This window comes from Haliotis rufescens, unplaced genomic scaffold (genome assembly GCF_023055435.1).
Source record: "Haliotis rufescens isolate VD_foot unplaced genomic scaffold, xgHalRufe1.0.p SCAF_10, whole genome shotgun sequence".
NCBI lineage: Eukaryota > Metazoa > Mollusca > Gastropoda > Lepetellida > Haliotidae > Haliotis > Haliotis rufescens.
In genome coordinates, this window is record NW_025963780.1 from 29,279,947 (window position 1) to 29,305,834 (window position 25,888).

The 25,888-nt window shown below is 40.7% G+C and overlaps 1 protein-coding gene across 1 annotated transcript in view; it reads right to left on the bottom strand.

The window, feature by feature from the left end:
- Positions 1 to 25,888, bottom strand: part of LOC124135097 (corticotropin-releasing factor receptor 1-like) — a 168,635-nt gene that overhangs the window by 68,665 nt on the left and 74,082 nt on the right. Inside the window, exon 2 of the mRNA XM_048389284.1 lies at positions 5,785 to 5,904. Coding sequence (XP_048245241.1) covers positions 5,785 to 5,904 — 120 coding nt within the window. The remainder of the gene's footprint in view (positions 1 to 5,784; positions 5,905 to 25,888) is intronic.

Consider the following 25,888-nt stretch of genomic DNA (forward strand, 5'->3'; position numbering starts at 1 on the left):
AGGAGATGACAAGAAATAGGCAGTAAATATTGTATCCACACGTATGTTGAAAATGGAACTCATCAAAGCGGCGGTGAAAGTAACCACACGCCTTTATTTGTGTAACGTCCAACAGCGGTATCATTAAACATAAAACGTCCTCAGACGTCATCAAGGATTCGCAGTTGGGATCCTGATCATGGGGAGGAGTGTACAGGCCTCTGATAGCCTATTACGTGAAAGTTGCGTAAAGAAGATCGGGTGGTAAGAGGCGTTATTGCGAGTGTGTTCACAGTATGGGCACAGAATAAAACGCATGCTATAATCGGAGCATACCAAGATTTTTCTCTTCCCAAACACTGAAGAAAGCTAGAACCTGATTGGTCTAAATATGATTAAAATCAGGAATCTTTTTTCATTCGATAACTCAAAATTAGCATGAACTTTCACACAAAGACGTTGCGTATAAAAACGTATAGCTATCGATAGCCTACGCATCGATGCGTATAACAAAGGTTGTGGATAACCCATTAGAATGTTATAACTTCGATATCAGAATAATATCTCATCAAACATGATGAAATTTATTTCAGAACACACACACACTTAAGGAAAGCAAACACTAATCCCTGTCAGCGTCACACAATCACCGCTCAACGTTCTCGTGTCGTACATAAACTGACGTCCAAAAGAAACTTTACCAACTGAAAATATAAATTTCAGACAAAGTATAATTTTTTTCCGATGAAGTCTATCTAAAACACATAACCTAAATACAACAAAAGTGTATGCAGAAAATGTTAATCGTATGTTACATGTTTGCGAGATAACACGCGAAAAAGTGAAAAACACGTGCACCACGGACAACTGCAAATGCACGTGCGGGTAAGGGTATAAAACGATTGCAACGGCAAGTCAGACATCCACAGTGATAAAAAAACACAAAAGAAATGCCATGACTCACAGTCGAACAACGTGAACGAGCCTTGGGTATGGAACGTTCTGTTGCTCCCGTGTTGCCGTTACAACGTGACAGACAGATGCAACGTTACAGACAGATAAGGCGGACCGCTGACAGGCCAAGAACAGGCAAACCCAGGGTGACCACGCCCCATGATGACCGGTACTTGCGTACCTTGCACCTCCGAAATCGCTTCCTGACAGCGACGTCATCGGCGACAAATGCCTTAGGTCACAGGGTTAGTCGACAGACAGTGGCCAGGAGACTCAGGGCTCATGGAATCAGGGCTTTTAGACCATACAGAGGACAGCTATTGACAGCGCAACATCGTCGTCTGCGATTGAGATGGGCCCGGACTGTACGACGTTGGCAACGACGTGACTGGCAGAGGGTTGTCTTCACTGACGAAAGTCGATTCTGTATGTTTAGGGCTGATGGAAGACAACGTGTTTACCGCCGAAGGGGTGAACGAACGGCGGCGTGTTGCGTGCAGGAGGTCGTACCATATGGTGGAGGGAGTGTCATGGTGTTGGGAGGGACCTGTGGGCAGGAGAGGACACCGCTGGTCATCGTTGACGGAAACTTGACAGCTCAGCGTTACATGGATAACATTCTTCGTCAAGTTGACCTACCATTTCTCCAACAGCAGCCACGTGGTGTCATTTATCAGCATGACAACGCTAGAGCCCATACAGCCAGAATTGTCACTAACTTCCTCGCAGCCAACAACGTCAACGTCCTGCCGTGGCCTGCACGCTCACCCGACATGTCCCCAATATAGAACACCTCTTGGACTTGATGGATCGTCGTGTTCGACAACGACCACACTCTCCAGCCAACCGGCAAGAATTGATCTTGGCCCTCCAAGAAGAATGGCGTCAAATCCCACGTGACCTCATCAGACGACTGACTTTTTCTGTGCGTCGAAGAGTTTTTGCGTGTATTCAGGCATTTGGTGGTCACACACGCTACTAATGACTTGTTATTGAACGTGAGCTATTGTTTATGTACTCTGCCTATTGTCCATGGTTCTGAAAGCTCGAGTTTTGTACCACACCCAACTTTGGGGGGCTCTGACGTCATTCTCGGTCACGGTATGATTGTCATTTTCAGTGTTGATTATGTTGATATATTGATCTTCTCAATACACTTTACTTTATGCATGTATGTTTTGTTATTTTTGAGCAAGAGTTATTTCAAACTCTGGTAAAGTTTCTTTTGGACGTCAGTTTATATACAAGGCCGACTTGTCCGCAGCTAAAAACGGCGGTATTGAGACACATTTCAGGGTGGTACCGTTGGCAATGAGGTAGTACTGGCAGGTTCAAGTCCACCTGTAAATCATCACGTTAATGGGGAACGAGGTTGTCCTCGGTGTTCATGCAATTTGTGAATAGCACTGTCGCTGTGAACAAACTATTTTGGCAGCTGTAGACAGTGAAGACTGTTCGAAGAAGGTCAAATTCAGCCATGTCGAAGTTCGGGGTGGAGAGAATCATTCTAAATATGTATTACTGTGACTGGGGAGATCTTTCAAACCAACAGGTACAAGTAAAACTTTATAATGATTAAAAAAAACATTGATTTAAAAAGTTAGTCAGAAATAAATTAGTTCAGCGTTTATTTCCATAACCTGTCAAACCTAAAATGGAACAAGAAATGTCGATGACATCACAAATAACAATGCAATATAATGCAACAGGTTGTGATGGAATTAAATGTTTAGCTATGGAGGGTTGTTTCATTAATTCTAAAAAAACTGAGTATTTTGTAACTATTGTTTTTAATAAGTCAAGAATATAAATCTTGAACTTGAGAAACTCGTATGGTATGTTTGTCTCTACCTGTGACCTCTTTTCGGCACGTTCTAAAATAGCTGGCCTATTTGCCCCTGTGTGATACGCGTTCCAAGAGAGCACGATTCTCCAATCACTCTTGTTGTCATGGTAGGCTGGATATAAACCTACTGTGTTTTTACATTTGACGTTGTCTAACTGTAGATGACATACCTCTTATTTAGACATTTGAAACTCCGCACCAAAGTACTCAGTTCCAATTATTATAAGAGGTATCTGCAGTTATACTATCTCAAATTAAAAAAAACACAGGTTTGTCTCCTGAGGGACAGACCAAAGCCACATGGGAGAGTCTTAAACAAGCAAAGAAAAAGTAGAATACACATCGGCTTGGGCGTTCTTCTGGGCCAACCTCCTCCAGCGATCCAGGCGAGAATGTATATTCTGCACTACATGCTACGTTAAGTAAATAAAAATACTGTGATAGAGATGTATTTTAATTGATTGGCCCCGATATCTATATGAGAATATTACTAAAATTGAATGTTAGATGTGTTAAACACGCCATCTGTCTACACTTCAGTTGAATTAAACTAACGGTGATCAATGCACAATTCATATATGCCCATTGCCCTAGTTTCTTTCCAGCTGTCACACTACCTGCAGTAAGTGGGTACCTAGATGGTCCTATTAATATAATAATATCTATTAAGCGTGTTCACATGTGACAGTAATTTCCTCGCAAAATATCAAAATTGAAAATTACGTTTGTGTGATTCCTGTATTGATAATGTTTATGGCTGGCTGTGGATGAACATTTTGATGACATATCTATCAGGCCGTGTATGTACGACTTCATTTAGATATATGAACATGTATGTTACTGTCAGTGTGTAAATCAATATATATGCAAACTGACTGAAATTTTCACTTAGACAATTTACAAAACGCCTACATATTTCAGTTAGTTTTCAAATTGACTGAAAATTAAGTCTATTTATTTTATTACAATAGCGAGTTTCAAATAATAAGATGTTTCATTACCCTGTGGATGAAAATGATAGGATTAAAAGAACACGAAAGTCATTGTATTTGTCTTATACAGTTGGAAAGGAGGAATGGGTCACGATGGCCCTTTTCGAGAGTGGTATACACAAACAGAAATAGATGAATACATACATGTTGTGTTGCCATTAATCTATGTAATTTGTAATGTGATAACGGACCTACTTATACAGATGGGTGATACATATTTCATTATGCATATTTCATGATCTACATTGATTTTGATACTGAGTACTGAGATCAAGAGTCCAAGCTCGTTACATGCTTTCGTTGAGCGGTATGGGCCCATCTTGGCCACCTCGTTTTATCTGATGGAACAATATTGGTTTCTTATCTATTTATTGTGTTGATGTCTTTAATAGAGTTACCTTTTCTGTTGCAAGACGTACATTTGTATATCTTCAGCGTCGTAATACAGGTAGATAGAAAACCGTATTGGTGACCATTAAACTTTAAGCAGGATGCATGGAGTCAAGGTGATATAATTGACGGTGTGGGTGTTTATGTGGGTGTTTGTGTTTGTGTTTATGTGGGTGTGGGTGTAGGTGTGGGTGTGGGTGTGGGTGTGGGTGTGGGTGTGGGTGTGGGTGTGGGTGTGGGTATGTGTTTGGTGTGGGTGCGGATTTAGATATGTGTGTGTCGGTGTGAGTATTGGTGTTTGTGTTTATGTGGGTTTGGGTGTTTGTGTTTATGTTTATGTGGGTGTTGGTGTTGGTGTGGGTGTTGGTGTGGTTGTTGGTGTTGGTGTGGTTGTTGGTGTGGGTATGTGTTTGGGTGTTGGTGTTGGTATGTGTTTGGGTGTTGGTGTGGGTATATGTTTGCGTGTTGGTGTGGGTATGTGTTTGGGTGTGGGTGAGGATTTGGATATGTTGGTGTGGGTGTTTTTGTGTATGTGGGTGTGGGTGTGGGTGTGGGTTTGGGTGAGGATATGGATATGTGTGTGTCGGTGTGAGTATGGGTGTTTGTGTTTATGTGGGTGTGGGTGGGGGTGAGGATTTGAATATGAGTGTGTTAATGTGGCTGTTGGAGTGGGTATGGATATATGTGTGGGTGTGGATGGGAATGTGTGTGTGTATGGGTGTGGATATGGATGTATGTGTGGGTTGGTATGGGTGTGGATTTGCATATGGGCGTGAATATGGGTGTGTGTTTGGGGGTGGAGTTGAGTGTATGGGTGTGGATGTGGATATGATGTTGGTATGGATTTTCTATCTGTGTGGATATTTGTGTGGTTGTGGTAGATGTGAGTGCGGTTACGGATGTTAATGTAGATGTTGATTCGGGAGTTAAGGTGCGGGTGCTGGATGGGTGAGGGAGAGGGAGAGGGAGAGGGAGAGGGTGTGGGTGTGGGTGCTGGTGCTGGTTCGTGGTGGATACGGATGTGTGAGTGGGTGTGGGTGTGGGTGTGGGTGTGTTAGTTGGTGTGGCATTAGGGATGGAGTGGTGACTGTGTGTTTGGGTAGATGTGGGTGTGTATATGGGTGTGAGCATGTAAGGGAGAATGGACGTAATAATACACATGTGCATTCTTTGATGACATAATGAACTACGCCCCAGCTTGTCTACCTCATCCTGGGTACGGTCGATGTGTTGTCAGAATGCACAAAGTGTGAAGTAATTATACCAGACCAGGCATCTAGTTAATGGAAACTATTGTTGTCTGTACGTTCGCACCCTCATTAATAACAAGTCCATCCTTCAAACCCCGTGAACAGATCAGCCACGTCTTAAGTTAAGTCAATATTATGGAAAAACTCGCGTTGAAGCAATTTCAATACTAATAGACGGCCGCAAATGTGCTTGTTGTGTATTCTATAATCTGCAGCAATCTCCATTAATAAGTGTTGCATGGCATCAAAGGATACCATCGATCTTAAGCAAGGAAACAAGACTCAGGAATGTTGCATACACGAGGCAGAAGGGGAAAACATTTCTTCCACCGAGAATATATGAAACTGAGTAAATATCAAAACATCTACTTACTTGTAGGATCAACCCCAATCAGCCCCTGGGGGCAGGGGATGGAGGCAAGAATTCCCTCTGGAGTGGGAGGCCAACACGAGACAGTGTCGAAGGTAGAGTTACAATATACCACTCCTGGATCTGAAAGAGTGAAATGTTCATTAAGCATACGTCTGAAGCACGCCTCCTCCTCCATAGCCAGCAGCACAGTAATCGCGTCGTCCGTCACCATCGTTAATCCGTTAATCCACGCAGCGTTAATCCAAAATGTTTGTGTGTTTATATCCTTTATTCATAGTCTCTAACATTGGGATTTGCTGGCGAAAGCCATTGATCACTGATTGATGTTAAGTCATGTGTCACGTTGTCTTCATCAACCTTGTTCGTCTCTTCTAGAAGCCTTCCGCCAATCCCAAACCGGTCGTTGTTGTCCCCCGCTATCCGATTATCCCCATATTCTTTACGTTTGATTAGCTAATACATAAATACAGATTAAGAAGTAAGCAATTATTCTTCCAAGAAGTCAGTTCATCAGCTCAAATATTAGTTCAATAGCAAGTGGTCACTGAGTAATGTCGACGTTACACAACACCATTGGGTAAGAGATTAGTGAAAGTACGCTTGACACACAGTACAAATGTACACAATACATTCACGTCTGAACCAGTCACTATGATACTGATCATGGGACCGGGCAATCTCCTTCAAAAACACTTCCTACCGATATCGTTATTCAACATACACAAAAAAGTTAACCCCGTGAATAATAACTCGTTATGCGTGAATATGTTCAATGGTAACGTCAGCGAATAGAAATCCCCACTGAAAGCTCCGACGAGGTCCTTCACAACACATCCCTGTCATCAGGAGAAGTACTATGGAGCATATCACCGATGTACCCTGTATCTGGACAGTTCTAAGCGCTCAAGGGTGTTCCAGAAATCAATGAATCCTTTGTCAAAAGACTCCCTATGCATTGCTGAGTTGAATTCAGTAACTGACAGGCGCTTCAGTGACTCACAGGTGATGTGTACCTCAGCTGGTATATGTATACAGATGTTCTCGACAGTTGCTGTGACTATCGATCGTTTTTGCGTGACGTGAAAAGTAACCACCCAGTCACATCACACATGAAATGTTCACATGAAAGGCCTACAGTGAAGATTCTTATATATATTTGTCTGTCGCAAACTGGCACAGGTACATGTTCCTCTCACACAGGTAAAACCGTATGACAATGTCACGAATCCATACCAAATTACCCTAATGGGGTTTTAAAGTCTTCACGAGAATTCCGTAATATATGACGTAAGGTTCTTATAACCAGTGAGTGTTGTATTGTGAGTATTCAATCAAACATGAGGTGAAGCCATGCCAATACTGCATGTAAGCTCTTGGTGGGCGTCCTGCTTGAATACTCCTGGGATGATTATAATACATACATCTACTTAAAGATTATTTTGCAAATTGTTATGAAAGGTTTCAACAATAACCTTTCCGTCAGTAAGATATCCCAAAGTAAGTAAATCCAGGGGCATCTTTGTTCCTTGAAAAGAAGTACCTCCTCTTGACATTTGTGTCAGGGGACGTGATCTAGAATACCTCTTCTACTTTACACAATAATGAGATGTTAGCTACCGAAGCCATCACTGACTTCTCTCCTCCGTGGAAGAAATACAAAGTTGTCCGTAGCGGTTTTGTCAGTAAGTTAATGGCAATTCACAAGGGATCAATACTTCCTTGGATGGGCTTGATAGTAGCATGTGCATCTCCACCACCTTGTTAATAGCACATTGCGTTTACAAAACACCGACTTGGGCTGTCACAGTTCTTACTAAAGGAATACAAAACTCAATCGCTAAAAAGCAAAACAAGCTCAATCAGATTGGCAAACCAGAGACACTTCATTAAGCATCCATCCATGTTCACTGCGGGAGAAAACCGGCGTTAACACTGACAGTGAGTGGCAATTCTCTTTGCTTATCCACATAAAAAGCTATTGCATGAGCAGATCTCGCTGATCCTCTCCTCTGATAACTAAGCAGTTCAACCCAGGTGTGATCGGAATCTACGCTTTCTAAACCAATTGACATCGAAAGTGAAATCTCATCAGCTTCGTGGTCATCAATGTTAACTCACTTTGTCATAACCGGCTCAGGATTGAAAACACATTTCCCCCATTGATTTATCACACAAGATGTCACTAGAAGTAACTTTCTCCATTCCATGCATGTAAGTCAGTAAGAAAACGTGTCCTCCTTCAATTGCGTAAGGAACAAGTGACAAGCAACTACCTCCGTTTAACGACACAGTGATTGGAGCTGTTTCCAATACGTATTGCCTCCTGTCTTTAAAAGTGACAGCAATATTGATGTCACACATACATATGATCCAAAAGATCCACGACGTAAAACCACGGAATATCAATACGACGAAAATAGAGGCAACACGTCCTCCCAAAACAGTAATCTTCACATTGTCAAGTGATGCCAATTGGTTGTCGAGATTATTCAAGTGTTGTATACCTTCCTTGCAGATACGTGCTTCGTCAAAAATGCAGTTATCAATCCCACAGCCTTACATTCAACGTCAAGTCTGTGCAGCGCTTCAGACCAGGCTGGGTTAAGGCAGCTGCATCAGCCGCGTTGCCAGCTTCATGTTCATCTGGAATATGATATTCGCTCTCCGTAACTGATATACTGATATATGATGTATTGTATTTTTCCCGGAACATTAAATAAAATATTATTGGGATTGCAAAACCCTAAGCTGGCATACGCTAAAAAGACATGGTAATAGTCACGTGGGACAACTGTAGACTTTAAGGAATTTCTTCAACATTACCGTAAAATTATAACAATTATGAAACACTATGATTTTCAGTCAAGGAGCTCCATAATAGTCTCAAAAGTTAATAGTCAGATATCTCAGTACAATAGTTACAATTTATATTGAAATAAGTATTTTGTTGGATTTACCCCCAGGTAAATGTTAACCACTTCAGAAGTGAATGGGAGTATTAATCTTTGCTAATTTGCCATACTGTTAGCAGTAAATAAGCCGCTTATGAGGCCACACTTAAACAAAATTTAAGGAGTAATCGGAGCTGGCTGAATATACCTTTACCATATTAGCGTTATTGATCCATATACAATGGACAAAGTACTCCTCTACTGAAAGAAACGTGACTCCATAATCAGCCTTTAGATATCCAGTTAATGCTAGTATTACATTAGGAGCGGAGTTGTTATTCCTTGAAGGAATATTCTTGCCTGGATAAGTATATTCGCTTGTTCATTTTAAATTCCTGACATGTTCCGTAAAATGGTAAATCTTGAATAATTCAGTTCAGAACGGTAGAACGGGGGCTTGTATAATAATAACTGGCTGCACAATTCAGGAATCGTTCACAGTGGCCATATCCGTCATTTTACTCAGATCTTCACGTTCTGAACAAACAGTTTGCATTGGTCTGGTCGTTGTTTGTGTATTCCAACTGTTGTTCATCATACGTGTCATTCACGCATAAGTTCACACACAAACAATCCTGTCATTCTTCCAGTGATATATGAATATATAGCTGACACACTGTGTCAGTGTCCCCTTTTATCCAGTTGTAATCTACATCTGAAGAACCTGGAATGGTAGTCTTCATTCCCCGGTCCAGTCAATGAGGCAGACTTCTGATCGATGAGGGCACGCGTATGCATTAATGATGAGAATGTCCTTCATAGAACGCTGATCTATACTCCTCCCTCTTTACTTGTATGTTTTATCCAATGCCCGCTGCAAGCGGAAAATTCATGGTCGCTGATAGGCAGCTGTGCCTACGTTTTTTTGTCTTTTTGTGACGTTTCCCGCTGAAATAAATGTTAAAGCTCTGGATGTTCTGATAAACGATCGATCACGTTAAGTCTCAAACAACACGTCAGTTTAAGATTTTAACACTCCGACAACATTACTGTCTGCACGGATCTACCGACTCGACGAGATTCCAGTGAAACTCTACTGAGCATGCCGATGTGAAATAAATGTGAAACAAATGTGAAACAAATGTGAAACAAATGCGAAACAAAACAATGAAAAGGCGTGTGGGTTTGTGATGTTTCAGAAGGATTATGATTACACGAGATGTGGAACTAATACGACATATGAATGTGTTTGAACTGTTATTGGATGAAAACCTGTTTACAATAATTTGATCTTGCCGTTGACTAATCGCATTACCTGTTCTAAACGCGCACTGTGTACGTCCCTCAAAGAAACTGGCAAAAAGTAGAAAGGACAGGAAAGCTGCGAAATGACCCTGACGCATATTATACATATTGTAAAAGGAATGAAACTCGATGAGGTATATTGTTTCTAAAGGCTATTTCAGTGACTGGTTTCATTTTTACAAACTAACTATCGTCTCGTAACTTCAAAACGTCAACGCCAGAGAATAATCATTTGCTACGAGGATGGTATATCTACAGTAAACTACGGTTATAACGAACTCAAAGGGACTACTATTTTCAGTTCGTTATAACCGTAGTTCGTTATAAGCATATATAGAGCATAACCACAGCAAATAGTCGGGACTAAAAAGTAAGTTCGTTATATCCGTCAGTTCGTTATAAGTGTGTTCGTTATAACCGTAGTTTACTGTATATATGTATCTTAAGAGAGCATCTTGGCGCAGTAGGCAGCACCTCAAATCAGAGTGAAGAGTTGCGTCCCTTGAGTTATCAGGATCAACGAATCCAAAATTCGCCCCAGATTACCCTTTGTCTTTCAACCCCAAACCCGTGCTAAGGGTTTCCATTAATGGTTAACTCCATGGCTTGCGTCACTTTCCTCTCATATTCAGCGTACTGTAACTGTCATACAGTTCCAAGTTGAAGATCAGGGGTAGAATAGGTCTCCAGCAACCCTTTCTGCCGTAAAAGGCGACTGTGCCTGTCGTAAGAGGCGACTGACGGGATCGGGTGGTCAGGCTCGCTGACGTGGTTGATATATGTCATCGTATCCCAATTGTGTGGATCGATGCTCATGGTGTCAATCTCCGGATTATTTACTGACCGCCGTCATATATCTTGAATAAATTAACCCACCCACTTATAGTTGTCATACGAAGTAAATCACGAACTACTGTCAATGAACATTCCCTCTTTCAAAGAATATATGTATATCCTGCAAACATATCACCCAGCCTACCAGATCCAATTACGCTTCTATTGTTCAGGCCTTGTACAAGGCAGGTGCTTGTCATTGCCCCCAGCCGCCAATATATTCACAAGCCGAGATGAAAGAAACTCTAGCCTCTTATATATATTGCCTTCATTATGTCGACGACCGATGTGAACTTATTTCCGACGTGAACTACACGTCCCCCTCGTTACAGTCCCAAGGCAGTAAGTGTTAAGGTGCCCAATGAAATCCGACATGTCAAACTGTGATATGGAGTGCATCCAGTTCCAGGCGACTGTAACCGAATTCAAAATCAAAATCAAACAGCATGATTTCTATATTGTTTTTTCACCTCACACCTATTGGAGGAGTCAAAAAGGTTCAAATCAGATGGCACATCTTGTTCCTTAGCTTGATAGGTTTCCGATGACTTTCAAACATCCCTTCAGTGTACGCGATGCTGCATGAAAACGCATGTCAGTTGTGGAGTGCTCAAGCTTAAACACCCACAGCACCAGGACCTTACATTGGGCGCTTGATGCCACAGATGCTGTAGGGAAATGTTCCCTGATCAAGTCCAAGTCCATGATGCTGTCCACGTACCATTGGGAGAAGCTTTTTAATCCCAAAAGAGCTCCTAAGACACCAGTAGCTGGCCATGGTTAATTACAATACTCTACTGTATGAGAAACTCATTGCTTCACCTGCGTCTCAACCACCTCGTCAGAGTCCTCTGTCCTGAAATGTTGTATAGTGATTTACTGCCTCAGTTCTCACAGATCGTGGCTGCATTAAAACACCGTTATTCACACCCACAAGTCCTCATCTCGATAATTAGGAACTATACACCTATAGTACCCTTATAAACCACGGTCAATGTCAAAATGCCTTCCTCTTTTAAGATGCAATCTTTTCCCATGTGACTTTATCACATTATTTCAAAGTTCAAATCTTATTGAAACGATGAAGAATGAGTTGGCATCCCCTGCCGTTTGACGTCGCGTTAAAGAGGATAAATAATTTCTTCGTTGGTCACTTTGTGGACCCTGAACTCTCAACCAGTCCCAATTCATCAAGTTACTATCCAGTGTAACACATTTAGTAGATAGGAAAAGCTTCAGGAGTGTGGCAATTCGTCTCCAGTGCTTGAGCCAAATCAAGCAATATCGGCGTTAATAACACAGATGCCGTAGGCTTTCATCGACATTGATAGTGGCGCTCCACAGTAAAGGAAAACCTCTATAGAAAGCGTCTTCTTAAAATACCCTTCATCGTGAACAAGATGACATGTTTTTGTCGACTTAAGATAGCGAATGAAATGACTTTTTATATAATATTTGCACCAGCCATATCTGAACCGGTTTTAGCTCTAAGGTGCAAATATGTCAAATATAATGTTCCAGAATAGGCCTTAGAGTGTTGCTGCCTGTCCTGATTTATTATTGATATTTATCACACCCAGTTTGAACACGAGAACGTACAAATCTAGTGTCATTGTTTGAAGTGTGATTGCAGACAGATACCAAGGTTAAGCGGGACGCAAGATATCAACAATTTTATAGAGTTAACCAGTTTTTGTACGTTCGCGATGGCAATAACACAGTTTATGTGGGATTTATCCAACTTTCTGTCTAATCAGAATACTACATCAAATCTTTATTCTCTTCCTGACTCAAGACTGAAGTTATAGCCAAGATTACATAAATGCAAGCCACAGATTTGTATGGAAAATTCATAAAACTTAACGTTTCATCCAACAAATACCATCTTATCAATTCTCGAGCTTTATTTACAAACCGAATTCCGTATCATCAATAACAGATCTAGATGGTTATGGTTATTCATTCAACGGATAAAATCATGAATAGTTGACAGGCTGTAAATTGCACACATAGCATTGGGATATTATTCCCCGATTTCTACATAAACGTCTTGACATCGCACTGTCTCCTCCACAAATCTAACACACACAACACACATGATCCCATCAACAAAGGGCGTGAATGTGTTGCCCACTTGTACAAACTATGCCTCCAGTTTGAATTGCATGGAAAGAAGGAGCGAAGACTTGTTATCAAGATCATCTTCGATTTGATAAGAAATCCTTTAATTTTCTTCCGGCGTGCCGACTAGAGAATTAATTGATAGCTATGCAAATCACTGAATGCGTGCATGTTAAAGATCTTACAATCCTGACACGCGATCAGTCACACTTCAGCTCCATCCTCAATGAGGTGATCTTAATTACTTTTATATTATGATCTTCCTTTATCAATTTCGTTTACTTTGAATCTCCTAGGGCCTCTCGTTTATCGACAGTAAAATGGGTTACATCTCGCCTGTCGTTCGTTCGTTATATAAACACCGATTTCAGTCATACTTGCACCACTATTTTCATGAAATCCCTTGTCTTGTAATTGCACATGGTAACTACTATTTATTTTTTGTTTGTTTTATTTCTTTTGTTTTCAAAATTATTAATATACCTGTTTCACTGTGCATTGTATTACATGGTATTCATTGCTGTTTCAAGAAAATATATATTTTCGGGGGTAATAAATCTTTGGATTGGGGTACGAGCCAGGATCTTGAGGCACCAGGTTCTTCAGGCACCAGGTTCTTCAGGAGTATCGTCCCTTTGGAGTGGACCCTGTCTCTGGCGGAGGGCACTCAGGGGCCAACCATTTGGTATTCTGGTGGTGGTGGGAGAGAGAGAGAGAGAGAGAGAGAGAGAGAGAGAGAGAGAGAGAGAGAGAGAGAGACAGACAGACAGAGAGAGACAGACAGAGAGACAGAGAAGAGAGAGAAAGAGAGAGAGAAGGGGAGATAGAGAGAAAGAGAGAGCGAGAGATGGAGAGGGAGAAAGAAAGAGAGAGATAGAGAGAGAGATAGAAAGAGAGAGAGGAGGGAAGAGAGAGAGAGGGAAAGAAAGAGAGAGAGATGGGGAGATAGAGATAACGAGAGAGAAAGAGAGATAGAGAGAGAGAAGATAGAGAAAGAGAGAGGAGGGAGAGAGAGAGAGGAGGAAGAGAGAGAGGAGGAAGAGAGAGAGAGAAAGAGAGAGAGGAGCATGGACGCCACACACGTACATGCATCTGTTCCGCGCGCGAGAGAGAGGATACGCAAGAGAGTTTGCGAGAAGGGAGACAGAGAGAAATAGAAAAAAGGTTAGATGGAGAGTTCAATAGAAGTGGGAAGTGAGAAAGAGGTGGGGATACACAGTTGAGATCTAGAGAGGGCTAAAAAACTGTTAATGTAAATACATGCAGCAGTAAAGTCCCTACATGACTTTCATATATATTTACCTAATAACGACAGGGAGTGTTTACCTTCTCTCAGGGTCGCATGTATCCATTTCAATTTGAGTAATACATATAGAAAACGTGAACAAGTAATATCATCTTTTCTAGGAATTGCCCAAAGGTTCCATAAATGTTTAAAACATTTTTCTAATGGATCCTATTTTACGTCAGCTACACGGGGGATTTAAGTCCAAAATAGAAAATCGGAACATTGCCCAAATGCCAAGACAAATAAAAGGCTCACCACGCGTCTTGTATGCTGACACACCGACTATTAGTATTGTAATGGATCCTTTAAGCATACATTACAAATCTATTAGCCGCATAATTATATAATCTCAGGATAACGAACGTTACAGACACAAAACTAATTAAATTTGTTTTCAGCGTAGACTAAACACTGATGCTTAACTTCACCAACAAGAGAATCCTATCAAACGCCTTTGTCGACGGAAATGTTCCCAGCACCCGGAATAAGACGACAAAGCATGCCGCACGTATCAATAGGCAGTATGTTGTCCGAGGCATAGATCGATTTTCCAAGTATGTTACTTTGTGGTTATGGTTGTGCTGAAATAGCCAACATACATGTCAAATGCTTTGAGTCGGTGCGTGCTGAATGTTCAGTCGAATCCGTCCAAGCAGGTCTCGCGGAGCTTCATGTATGATCAATCGGAACATACCGAGCTCCTTATTGTAACGATATACTCTTGGGAGAATCAGGAACCATGATGGGAATTTCGGAAGCACGCAAGAGATGCCATGGCAGCGGAAACACGATCAAATTGGACATTCTTTTAGATTTCAAATTCCGCCTGCCCGTGTTTACTTAGGACCCCTATCTTTCAACCTCTGGTTGTCAGCTTACATCGCCGAAGCCGTTTCCGGCCTGTTCCTATAGCTTGAATGTAACTTCAGCAAAGGGGGAGCTTTAGTGTGCTGGGTTTAACGTTGGTTTGAACAGTATTGCAGTTACAGCATGGCTTTGGTTTGGTTTGATGTGATTTGTTGTTTAACGCCGCACTAAGCAATATTCCAGCTATATGACGGCGGTCTGTAAATTTTCGAGTCTTGACCAGACATCAAGTGATTAATATCATGAGCATCGATCTACGCAATTGGGATCGATGCCATGCATCAACCAAGTCAGCGAGCGTGACCACCTGATCCCGTTAGTCGCCTCTTACGACAAGCATTGTCACCTTTTACGGCAAGCATGGGTTGCTGAAGACCTATTCCTTCTACCCCGGATCTTCACGGGTCAGTAAGAGCGTGGCGTGTTAGTTTAGTGTATGAAGAAAGTAAAGCCCAAGACGAAGGCATTCACAGTGTTACAGGAAATGAACTACCTTTCGTGAAATACTGTGAACCAAAGGGTAATTCCACAAATGTACCATGGTAATTCCGCAAACACAGTGTGATAATTCCGCTACCGTACTGACAATGATTTATTAAGCACCGCCGATTTGGGATCCAAACTCACAAACAGATCCTGATACGTATAAGGGGCGTAACTCTGAACAGCGATATGCGTAGCGTTTAAAAAGCAAATGTCGGCATTCCTTGAGACAATACACAAAATTGCTCACATGCAACCTTTCCCTTCATTGTACTAGGCACTTTTAGACTTGTTTGGGGGCACGGGTGGCCCAGTCGTCTAAGGCGCCGCGATTCGCTGTGCAAAGTTGCGTCCCTTGGGCACGTCAGAAACCTATGATTGTGGGTTCGAATCCCGGTTCGCCCCAATTATGTTTCTAGGTTTGTCAGCACCATACCCGTGCTTGTGGGTTTCACCGAAGTGGTAAATGTCTGAGACCTGCATCACTTCGGGCTTTCCTCCCACATTAAGCTGACACGCCGTGATATAACAATTTACTGGAATACTGTTAAAAGCGGCGTTAAACCCAACTCACTCACTCACTCACTCACTCATAACTTGTTTAATCACAGGACCTGCTCGGCAAGAACGGTCAGCTTTGGTCAATATTTGTGGGAGTTCGGACAAATATGAATGAGCCGCCAGTCTGACTCTCCGTCAAACTGCCATTGCCCTTGTTATTTTCTTGGATGATCAAATGGACTGTAGACTGTGCACACGGAATCAGGCCAAATTCAGACAGCCAGACACACAGCAAGATAGACAGTGTATTCAGTATTATTGGCCAGTATGACAACGAACAGAATTCAAGGAAACATCGATTTGTAATGCTCTTTCCTGTTGAAGTAGAAAGTCCCCTCTTAACCTAAATACCTGGCAAGGAAACATGCTCAAATCTGAAGCAGTAATGTGCATATTATGGATAGTCATAAGATTGGCTGTAAGCTTGGTAAAGAAAAAAATACTGAATATTTACATAAAGCCTTTTTAGGTTCATTCTCTTTATTTTTTAGAAACAAATTCATATATAAAATATAGCTTTTTTGTTTCGTTTTTAATTGTTCTTTGGACATGTGCTGATATGAAAATGTGTTGTGAACGAGATGCTTCTATGTTCAGAGATTAACATGCGTGCCCTGATCATAAAGCAACGAATGAAACAACACTCCATTTCTAAAAAAATATCAAAAGTATCAACCGATGTGCAAAATAAAATAACACAGGTTCGTTTCGTTTTGATAGGAAATACCCGAGAGACATCTGGGCATGAAAACGTTCTTAACTTGATATCAGAGCATAATCATGGGTGTCCCCCTTAACTCCATAACAACTTTCAAATCAGTCTGCTGAATCTTGGACATAGCTGACATGTTGGATTTGGCATTAATTGGAATTAGGTTTGGGCACTACATGGGAGGACAAGACAAGAAAGTATCGGACTATCCCCGCTGTACGACAGTGGTCTTCGTGAAGCTTTGAAAAACACAAATGTGACGCATCAGTGACAAACATGTCCGATGCAATTCCTTACTTTCACTTGTACTGTAAGTCCATGTGTCTGTTCAGGTGAACAATTGATATGCCCTTGCGTGTGTTTGTGCTTAATGTGGGAGGAGAGCCCGAAGTGATGCAAGTCTCTTGCGTTTACCACTTCGGGTAAAGCCACGAGCACGGGTATGTGCAGACAAACCTAGAAATTCGAACCCACAATCATAGGTTTCTGGTGTACCCAAGGGACGCAACTCTGCACAGCGAATCACGACGCCTTGGGCACCCGTGCCCCCTCACCACAGCCGAGTTTATATATAACCTATTTCAGATGTGCGTGTTAAACTAACATATAATGCGTACTGTCATGTATATAATAGAGAAAGGGATGAATTCTTCAACATTTGGTGTTAATGGATTTGTTCAAGTGTGATAGTTTTAGATTTTAGATTTTAGACCAAATGAATGTTTGGTTTCATGTACGTACCTTTTATATGTGACACGTGATCAATATTTGATCATGACCCTAATTGTAGATTATATTCAAATTTGAATATTCAAATGATGATCGATTAATATGATGCCATTCTGTTATCAACCCTTTTTAATGTTCAAACAATGATGAGTCATTTATACTTGTATACTTGCATGCATCTAGCAGAATAGGTTATCGGGTGCAATTGCTTGTGGTACGATTCACATTGATTTGCGAAAATGATATTAATATTTATTATATGCTACATTATATGTATTATATAATATATCATATATATACCGCACTTATTCAGGTACTAGTATCTGTTCAAATGCAATCTATTTGTTCCCAAAAAAGTGGATCCGTATGCATTCCAGTTGTCATTCTCAACTCTCTGGGGAGTATACAAGCTGCCTACGGTCGTTTACACCAGTCTCCCATATGGCACGCATTCCCTGCTGGGTGATTAGAGGCACATTCGAACTACGTCACTTGCCCAGGGTGACAACACACGTTTTAACACTGTGTCTGAACGTATTCGCGTTTCCACCATCTAATCATCTGCCATCGGATGAGTGGGTTCTTTGAGTGCAAAGGGTGAATCTACTGTACATTAGGGATAGTGACTGCACAGGCTGAATAACAACCTGGTCACTATAATATACGTGGTTACCTGTTATCGTATCCGGAATGTGTGAAACGTTGCTTCTTCTTTTGACAACATCATGACTCAATTCTTTCCCTGATGAAACTACAATATTGTAACGGAGATGTAAATTAACATTCACACGTTCTCAACCCAACTGTTCTTATTCAGGACATGCTTATTCTTACCCTGCCCGGTGATATAACTGATTTTCAATGGTTTGATTGTTTATTTGATGTTTTACGCCGCACTCAGCAATATTCCAGCTATATGACGGCGGTCTGTAACTAATCGAGACCAGGGAATCCAGTGATTGACATCATGAACATCGATCCACGCAACTGGGATACGATGACATGCATCAACCAATTAAGCGATACTGACCACCCGATCCCGTTAGACGCCTCTTATGACAAGCATAGTCACCTTTTTATGGCAAGCACCGGTTGCTGAAGACCTATTTTACCCCGGATCTTCACGGGTCGCGTTTCAATGGTCCATTGCTTAGTTTGCGAATCTAATGCCACGGAATACCTGGCAATATATGTTTAGAGTAATAACTAAGTAAAAATACATCGACTAATGCTCAGGTTATTAATGCGGCTTGTATAATATCCAAATATATCTCCTTCATCACAGACCATGAAAGACAAGAATTCGCTCCATTTGATATGGTTCCAGGCATTATGGTGAATTTGTTCTGATGGACCAATAATATAAATGCCATGACACCAGTGAACAGAGAACACATCAATAATTAATCCTGATGTCAACGTAGCAACACTTAAAAAATCATTGAACCAACATCCGGATCTGAATGATTATGACGCCAAGAAAAGCCCCTTGGGGCAATAATTGCTGTAGTAGTCTCAATTCTTCATGCTTAAATTGAAACGAACACAAGTTCAGATAGTGTCAGTTTTGCTCTATGAAATATTTGTTCTCAAATCTCAATCAACTGCTTCATCAACATCGATATGGCATTCAGACACGGAGACATTTCTCCCGCAGAAGACGACTATCGGAAAGGCCAATCTACTTTATGAGTGGGGGCAATGAGTTCTTGGATAATTCAGGATTGCATTAATTGAGTATGAATGTGTGGGAGTGTCATGCGTGGTTATCCATATCAAGTATGTACACTGTGGTTTAAGAAATATTACCTGCAATGAGACACCAGAACGTACTACTTGGCGCATCGACCCGTATGGATCATTGTCTACACAATTGTATTCAATATTATTTCAAGAAACATTATCTTGAAAACACTTTGCAACAATATCATGTATGTTGCGGCATTGCAGATCGGTTTTTGTTGTCTATCCACCTCAGTACATGTATGCCAATTTTTAAAATGTGCTTAAACAGCAAACACATTCTGTCCAAAGTGAGTGAGTGAGGTTTTACGCCGTCTTTAGCAATATTCCAGCAATATCACGGCGGGGGGCACCACAAATGGACTTCACACATTGTACCCATGTCGGGAATCGAACCCGGGTCTTCGGCTTTGCCGAGCTAACGCTTTAACCACTAGGCTACCCGACCGCCCCCATTCTGTCCATATCATTTACAAGTGTCAGTATCGTTATGTAGGCATTTTTACACTGCAGGTGACACCGTTCCTCCGCCATTTTGTCGACACAATTTTAAGATTCCAGATGCAAACGCAGGTATAAACGCTTTCACGTGGAACATTTCGAAAATCCACTAAAACTCAAAATCATTCTTAAAGCTAAACATAGAAATATTCTTGGAAAGGATAGCAGATTATTTTACCTAATTATCAGCCCCTTAAAAAAATTACATTGGGGGTCGCTTCAAGGTACGTTGTTTCTCTGTTCACATTAAATTTCATTTGAGACATACACTCTTCAACCAAAAAAGATACCCCCAGGTAGTATGAAGCTCATTGAACCTGACTACACAAAATCCGGTATATAAATTGGATATATGTTATTGGAAATTGTTGGTGGCCTGATATTCGACAAACGGTGCGTCAAAACGCAACCATTGTCGATTTGCAATCATTTTGTCTTAAACGGCATTGTTTTCACACTTGTTCAAAAATGAGGAAAACAGTAAAGCAAAATGCACGTGCAAGGTATGACATTCGTAACTTGTGATAGTGACTATAAAAAAGCAAGCATAAGCCAATAATTTGTCATTCAATGGTCAACATTTTTCAAGTTCGAAAATGTCGAGACTCAGCGCTGCCGATCGGAACATCGCCATAGGACGTATCCAAAGTGGGGAATGGTAGTCTTCTGTTGCACGCCACTTCAACGTCCACCGCAGCACCATTTGCGGCCTTATATATTGTCTGACCAATACACACAGTTCAATTCCACTGCAGACCGTCCGAGAACCGGCCGACCAAGAGTTACCACCCCGGCACAGGATCGCTACATTCGACTGTTCCATCTACGTCATCGCAATGCCACAGCTACGAAGACTGCAGGACGCATCCCTGGTTTAAGGAGGATATCGGACCAAACTGTCAGGAACCATCTTCGCGAGGCTGGAATCCGACCCAGAAGACAAGTTAACGTCCCTGTTCTGCAACAGATCCATCGACAAGCGTCGGTGCCATACCTTACGGCCTTGGCATTTGATAAACTGGAGACGAGTGTGGTTTGGCGATGAATCACGATTTCTTCTTCAGATGGAAGACAACGTGTTTATCGTCGTCGAAATGAGCGTGTGTTTTTTTGAAAAGTGCACATGTACATCCTAATCCCGGTGAACTATTATTGTGAATACGTTGGAGAGATACTTTAAGAAAGTAAACATACATATTATAATACCTTTGAAATGATTTAGCATGTAGAATATCACAGTGAATGAGTGAGTTTTGTTCCACTTTTACCAATATTCAAGCAATATCACGGCGGGGGACACCAGAAATGGGCTTCACGCATTGTACCCATGTGGGGAATACAACCCGGGTCTTCGGCGTGACGAGCTAACGCTTTAATCACTTGGCTACCCGACCGCCCATAGTACATTGTTCAACAACACAAATACACATGAACTTGTTTTAAACTGGCACTATCTTTCTTTTATTTCATCTTATTTCCCTAGGATGGATATTTCATCTATGGCGATCACATGTACAAATGCGACGAGTAGATCAATATTGCCTTATACTGTAATACAACCCCCTTAAGTTTGATTAAAGATCAAAAACAAGAATTAAGAATTTCATGCGATTTCGAGGTGTTTGAATCGCTCTGAAAGAGAAGAATGCAAGTTCTGAATGTATAAAAAAACTATCGATTTCTCTTCTAACATGGGAATAATGATCCTTCCTACATGCACATAACATTTGAGGAAAGATTCGTATAGATAATTTAACTTGATACCGAAACACATATAAAGCAATGCTATGACACTCCGTCATACATTTACGGATGATGTATGCCATCATATTAATATTGTTTAACCGATGGATATGATTACGGAAATATGGCGGATTTTCAGTGTGCTATGTGAACATTTTTTTGAACATGTATATATGAAAATTTACACCAGTTTATATGAAGCACAGTTACTTTTTTCTGTTAGTATACATATATATGAGGGGGCACGGGTGGCCCAGTCGTCTAAGGCGCCGCGATTCGCTGCGCAGAGTTGCGTCCCTTGGGCACGCCAGAAACCTATGATTGTGGGTTCGAATCCCGGTGCGCCCCAGTTATGTTTCTAGGTTTGTCAGCACCATACCCGTGCTCGTGGGTTTCACCGAAGTGGTAAACGTCTGAAAACTGCATCACTGGATGGAATCTGTTTCAGCAGATAATCGAAACAAGATTATTCTCTCTGATTATTTGGTGGTCAAGCTGATGAATGTCATCAGTGCCTATTCGTTAAATGGACAATGATTACAGACTAGATATCCATAATAATAAAGCGACAAAATCCTTTCCATTGTCACAAGAATTTCTGCTAAAAGTCGACTTACGATTCCGACCTTATCATGAGCACGTGTTCGTGAATCACTATGAAATAGTAATGATACCAGGTGTTCGCGAAAAGGTGAGTTTATCTTATCCCACCGGTGACATATGCAAAGGTATGTCAATTGTTCAGTTGTGCAATTGATAAGCACTGTTCGCGACATCGTTTAAATAGACGGTTGAATTATTAACTAATAATGACTAACTAACCTATTAGAGAGTGAATGAGCTGGGTAAAACGCGACTTTGAACAGAATTTGAATTATATCAAAGCAGACCCGTGAAGATCCGGGTAGAGAATAGGCCTTCGATCAGCAAACCATGCTTGTAGGAGGCGACTAACGGGATCTGGTGAAGCTCGCTGACTTTATTGAGGCATGTCATCGTATCCCAACTGCGCAGATCGTTGCTCATGCTGGACTGTCTGGTCCAGATCCGGTTATTTACAGACCGCTGTCATATAGCTGGAATATTGCTGAGCGCGGCGTTAAACAACAAACAAACAAACACAAAAATATCACAGCATGTCAGCTTGATGTTGGAGGAAAGCCCGAAGTGGGACAGGTCCCAGATGTTTACCGCTTTGGTGAAACCTTTTTTGTCTATAATTCTCGGGTCGTCGCTTAACATCCCATACATATATTTAAAAAAAATACATATATGTGTGAAGTTAAGCGACGACCCGAATATCACAAAGTACATATAGTGTTCAATTAACTATTTTTTGTTTTGACACGCAAGTAAATGATTTTAAATTGTGTCTGAAAACATGTGTAACCAGCGGGACTCGAACTCGCATCGTTTGATTTTAGGACGTGTAATAGTTAACCTCGGATACGTAGAAACATGACAGAATAATGTGAAATTAACGATAACATGATTTATCTTTACATATTTTCAGTAATCCTTAAAATCGTGAAATGTTCAATGTTTAATGTTGTGTGACATGATTAATACATGCTTACCCTTTTTGCGAACATTTGATGTCATCACTGATTTTCAGTAGTCCATTCACATAATACAGAGTTATTTTGCCCTTTAATGGAATCTGTTTAGGCGGATAATCTAGACTGGTTATATTCTTGCATTGACGTTTTATATTTACGTACGTCGCTATATAAGTGCAATAATCTTGGACGCGACGTTAAACCCAATTTCACCTCACCTCACCTTATATTTACGTGTGACTATCTACATGTCAGAAATTAGACAAACCACAAGGAACATATTCCACGTTTAACGTTTAAAGTCGACTGACCAAGCATAAATACAGATTACAAAGGGTTGTGGAATATTTATGCAAAATAATGGGACCACTATCTATCAACAGGAATAAAAGATTAAAAAGGTGTAGACGTATCGTGATAAGAACATGATCGTTTAAGTTATAATATTGAGTTATATTTAAACCCCGTTACTCTGGACCCCCTGTATTGCAGTAATCTGGACGTTCCACTGGGGACGGTACTGTTTAGTTAAACAGGGTTTCACTGTACAGAGAAGCTCGATGGTACTTGCTCATGACAGCCATAATTTGGACATCAATAAATCTTATTTCTGACAATACAGAAAGCTTTGACTCGGCTTCGTTCTCAGACAAGGCGACCCAGCGTTTTGATTTTATTAGGCTTGGTGCGACGTTGAAGAGTCTTTGTTGTTTATGTTGGTCGTTTCTAGTTAATGAAATCCTGTTTGTGACATTATAGTTCGCCATACATCACGTATTTACTCAGGAACCAGTAACCATGGCGACACCTTTATCAGAAAAGGTTGCAAACTTGTTGCCCTTCATTAAAGACCACCAGAAATAGGGGCAATAATAAGCAATAGGTCTGTCCAATTTTATGATTGACGGCTGAGAGGACCGAGCACCTGGCTTCAGGTCATTTGCGAGGTCAAAGATGCGGCCATACTGCGGATTACACCCGTGCTTGACTTTAACATCATTCCATCGTTCTTACTTCCGACACAATAGTCAATCACTGGAAATATCTAAGGAGTAGAATGTTGTTCCACTCAGTTAACTTTTGTGTTAAAGGCACTGTAATTATATCAAGTACGAGTTCCGTTCGTACTTGACAACAATGTATGAAAAATGTCTGCGCTTGAAGTTAAACGCCGTTTTTAGCAGTATTGGAGTTAAATAAATCAGATTAATTGGGGAGGAAGAATCAGGTCGGAAATGTTTGACACTTTGTTGATAATTAAACCACTTGAACGTTTGTGCATCTTTAGAAAACCTTTCGAAATCATGTGGCGGCAAACACAACAGTTCCTAAAGTTATATCTTAAAAATATAACCTGGAGGGTTCATTGTATACGTAATACATGAACACATAAAGATCCTGCTCGGTGTAAGGATAGGATTTATGGATGAACAACTTCTTATTTACAATTAAGAGTGTCGTTTCGGTGTAGGTTCTAACACCGTTATCAAGCAAGTATATTTAATTGTAATAAAGAAGTTGTTCATCCATAAATCCTATCCTTACTTAGTACTCCAACTCCAAATGACTATGAAAGAAGTTATCCTGCTTGGAGTATGTGTATGAATGTGAGAAATAGTCACCTACTTTCTCCTATTTTTTACTTTGGAGATGATGACATATTTATGTTAAATACGGTAAACTGTTATTAAAATTTTAATTCTATTCTATTTCCACGAAGACATGAAACAGACTCTTTAATGTTCAAACTTGGTAATTGTATTCTATGGTTCCTCGGGTAATGACGGGCAAAAAATGATCAAACATAAAATTGATTTATATTTATTAATAGAAGAATGTGTTCTTTCAACGCCCAAATGCCAATCAAGGATTTTAGTTTCATTGTACATATAAGGATCGACGAACGTGCACTTTATTCTTTACTTTCGACTAATGAAAAAGAGAATAACATTTACTGCACAGTTACGCATGGAAACGGTTTGCAGAACCAATTTGACAAAAACAAGTTTTAAAAACCGTCGTTTGTTATTAAATCATATAGCAGACAAGCAAGTAGTGTTCGTTCCCTAAGTTGACTATCCTAGATGTTTGGCACATCAGTGATTGGTATTGGAAACTGCTTTATTAAGCTCATTATTTTGGTGGCTTTAACATGATATGTCACAGACAGAGGTCTATCAAAGTCTCATCGTTGTCAGCACTTGCACATGTATGTCTGTACTGTGTCAAGACAAAGCCCCATCTTTGATAACTACTCTTGTGTCTTTGTTGATAGAAGAGAATGTCCTACGTTTGTCAATCTTGTTTCTTTGTTGATAGAAGAGATTGTCCTACGTTTGTCAATCTTGTGTCTTTGTTGATAGAAGAGAATGTCCTACGTTTGTCAATCTTGTGTCTTTGTTGATACAAGAGAATGTCCTACGTTTGTCAATCTTGTGTCTTTGTTGATAGAAGAGAATGTCCTACGTTTGTCAATCTTGTGTCTTTGTTGATCGAAGAGAATGTCCTACGTTTGTCAATCTTGTGTTTTTGTTGATAGAAGAGAATTTCCTACGTTTGTCAATCTTGTGTCTTTGTTGATAGAAGAGAATGTCCTACGTTTGTCAATCTTGTGTCTTTGTTGATAGAAGAGAATGTCCTACGTTTGTCAATCTTGTGTCTTTGTTGATAGAAGAGAATGTCCTACGTTTGTCAACACTTACACAGATGTATGTATTGGTAGAAGGACATTTCCCATCTTTGTCAACACCTACATGCACACCGATGT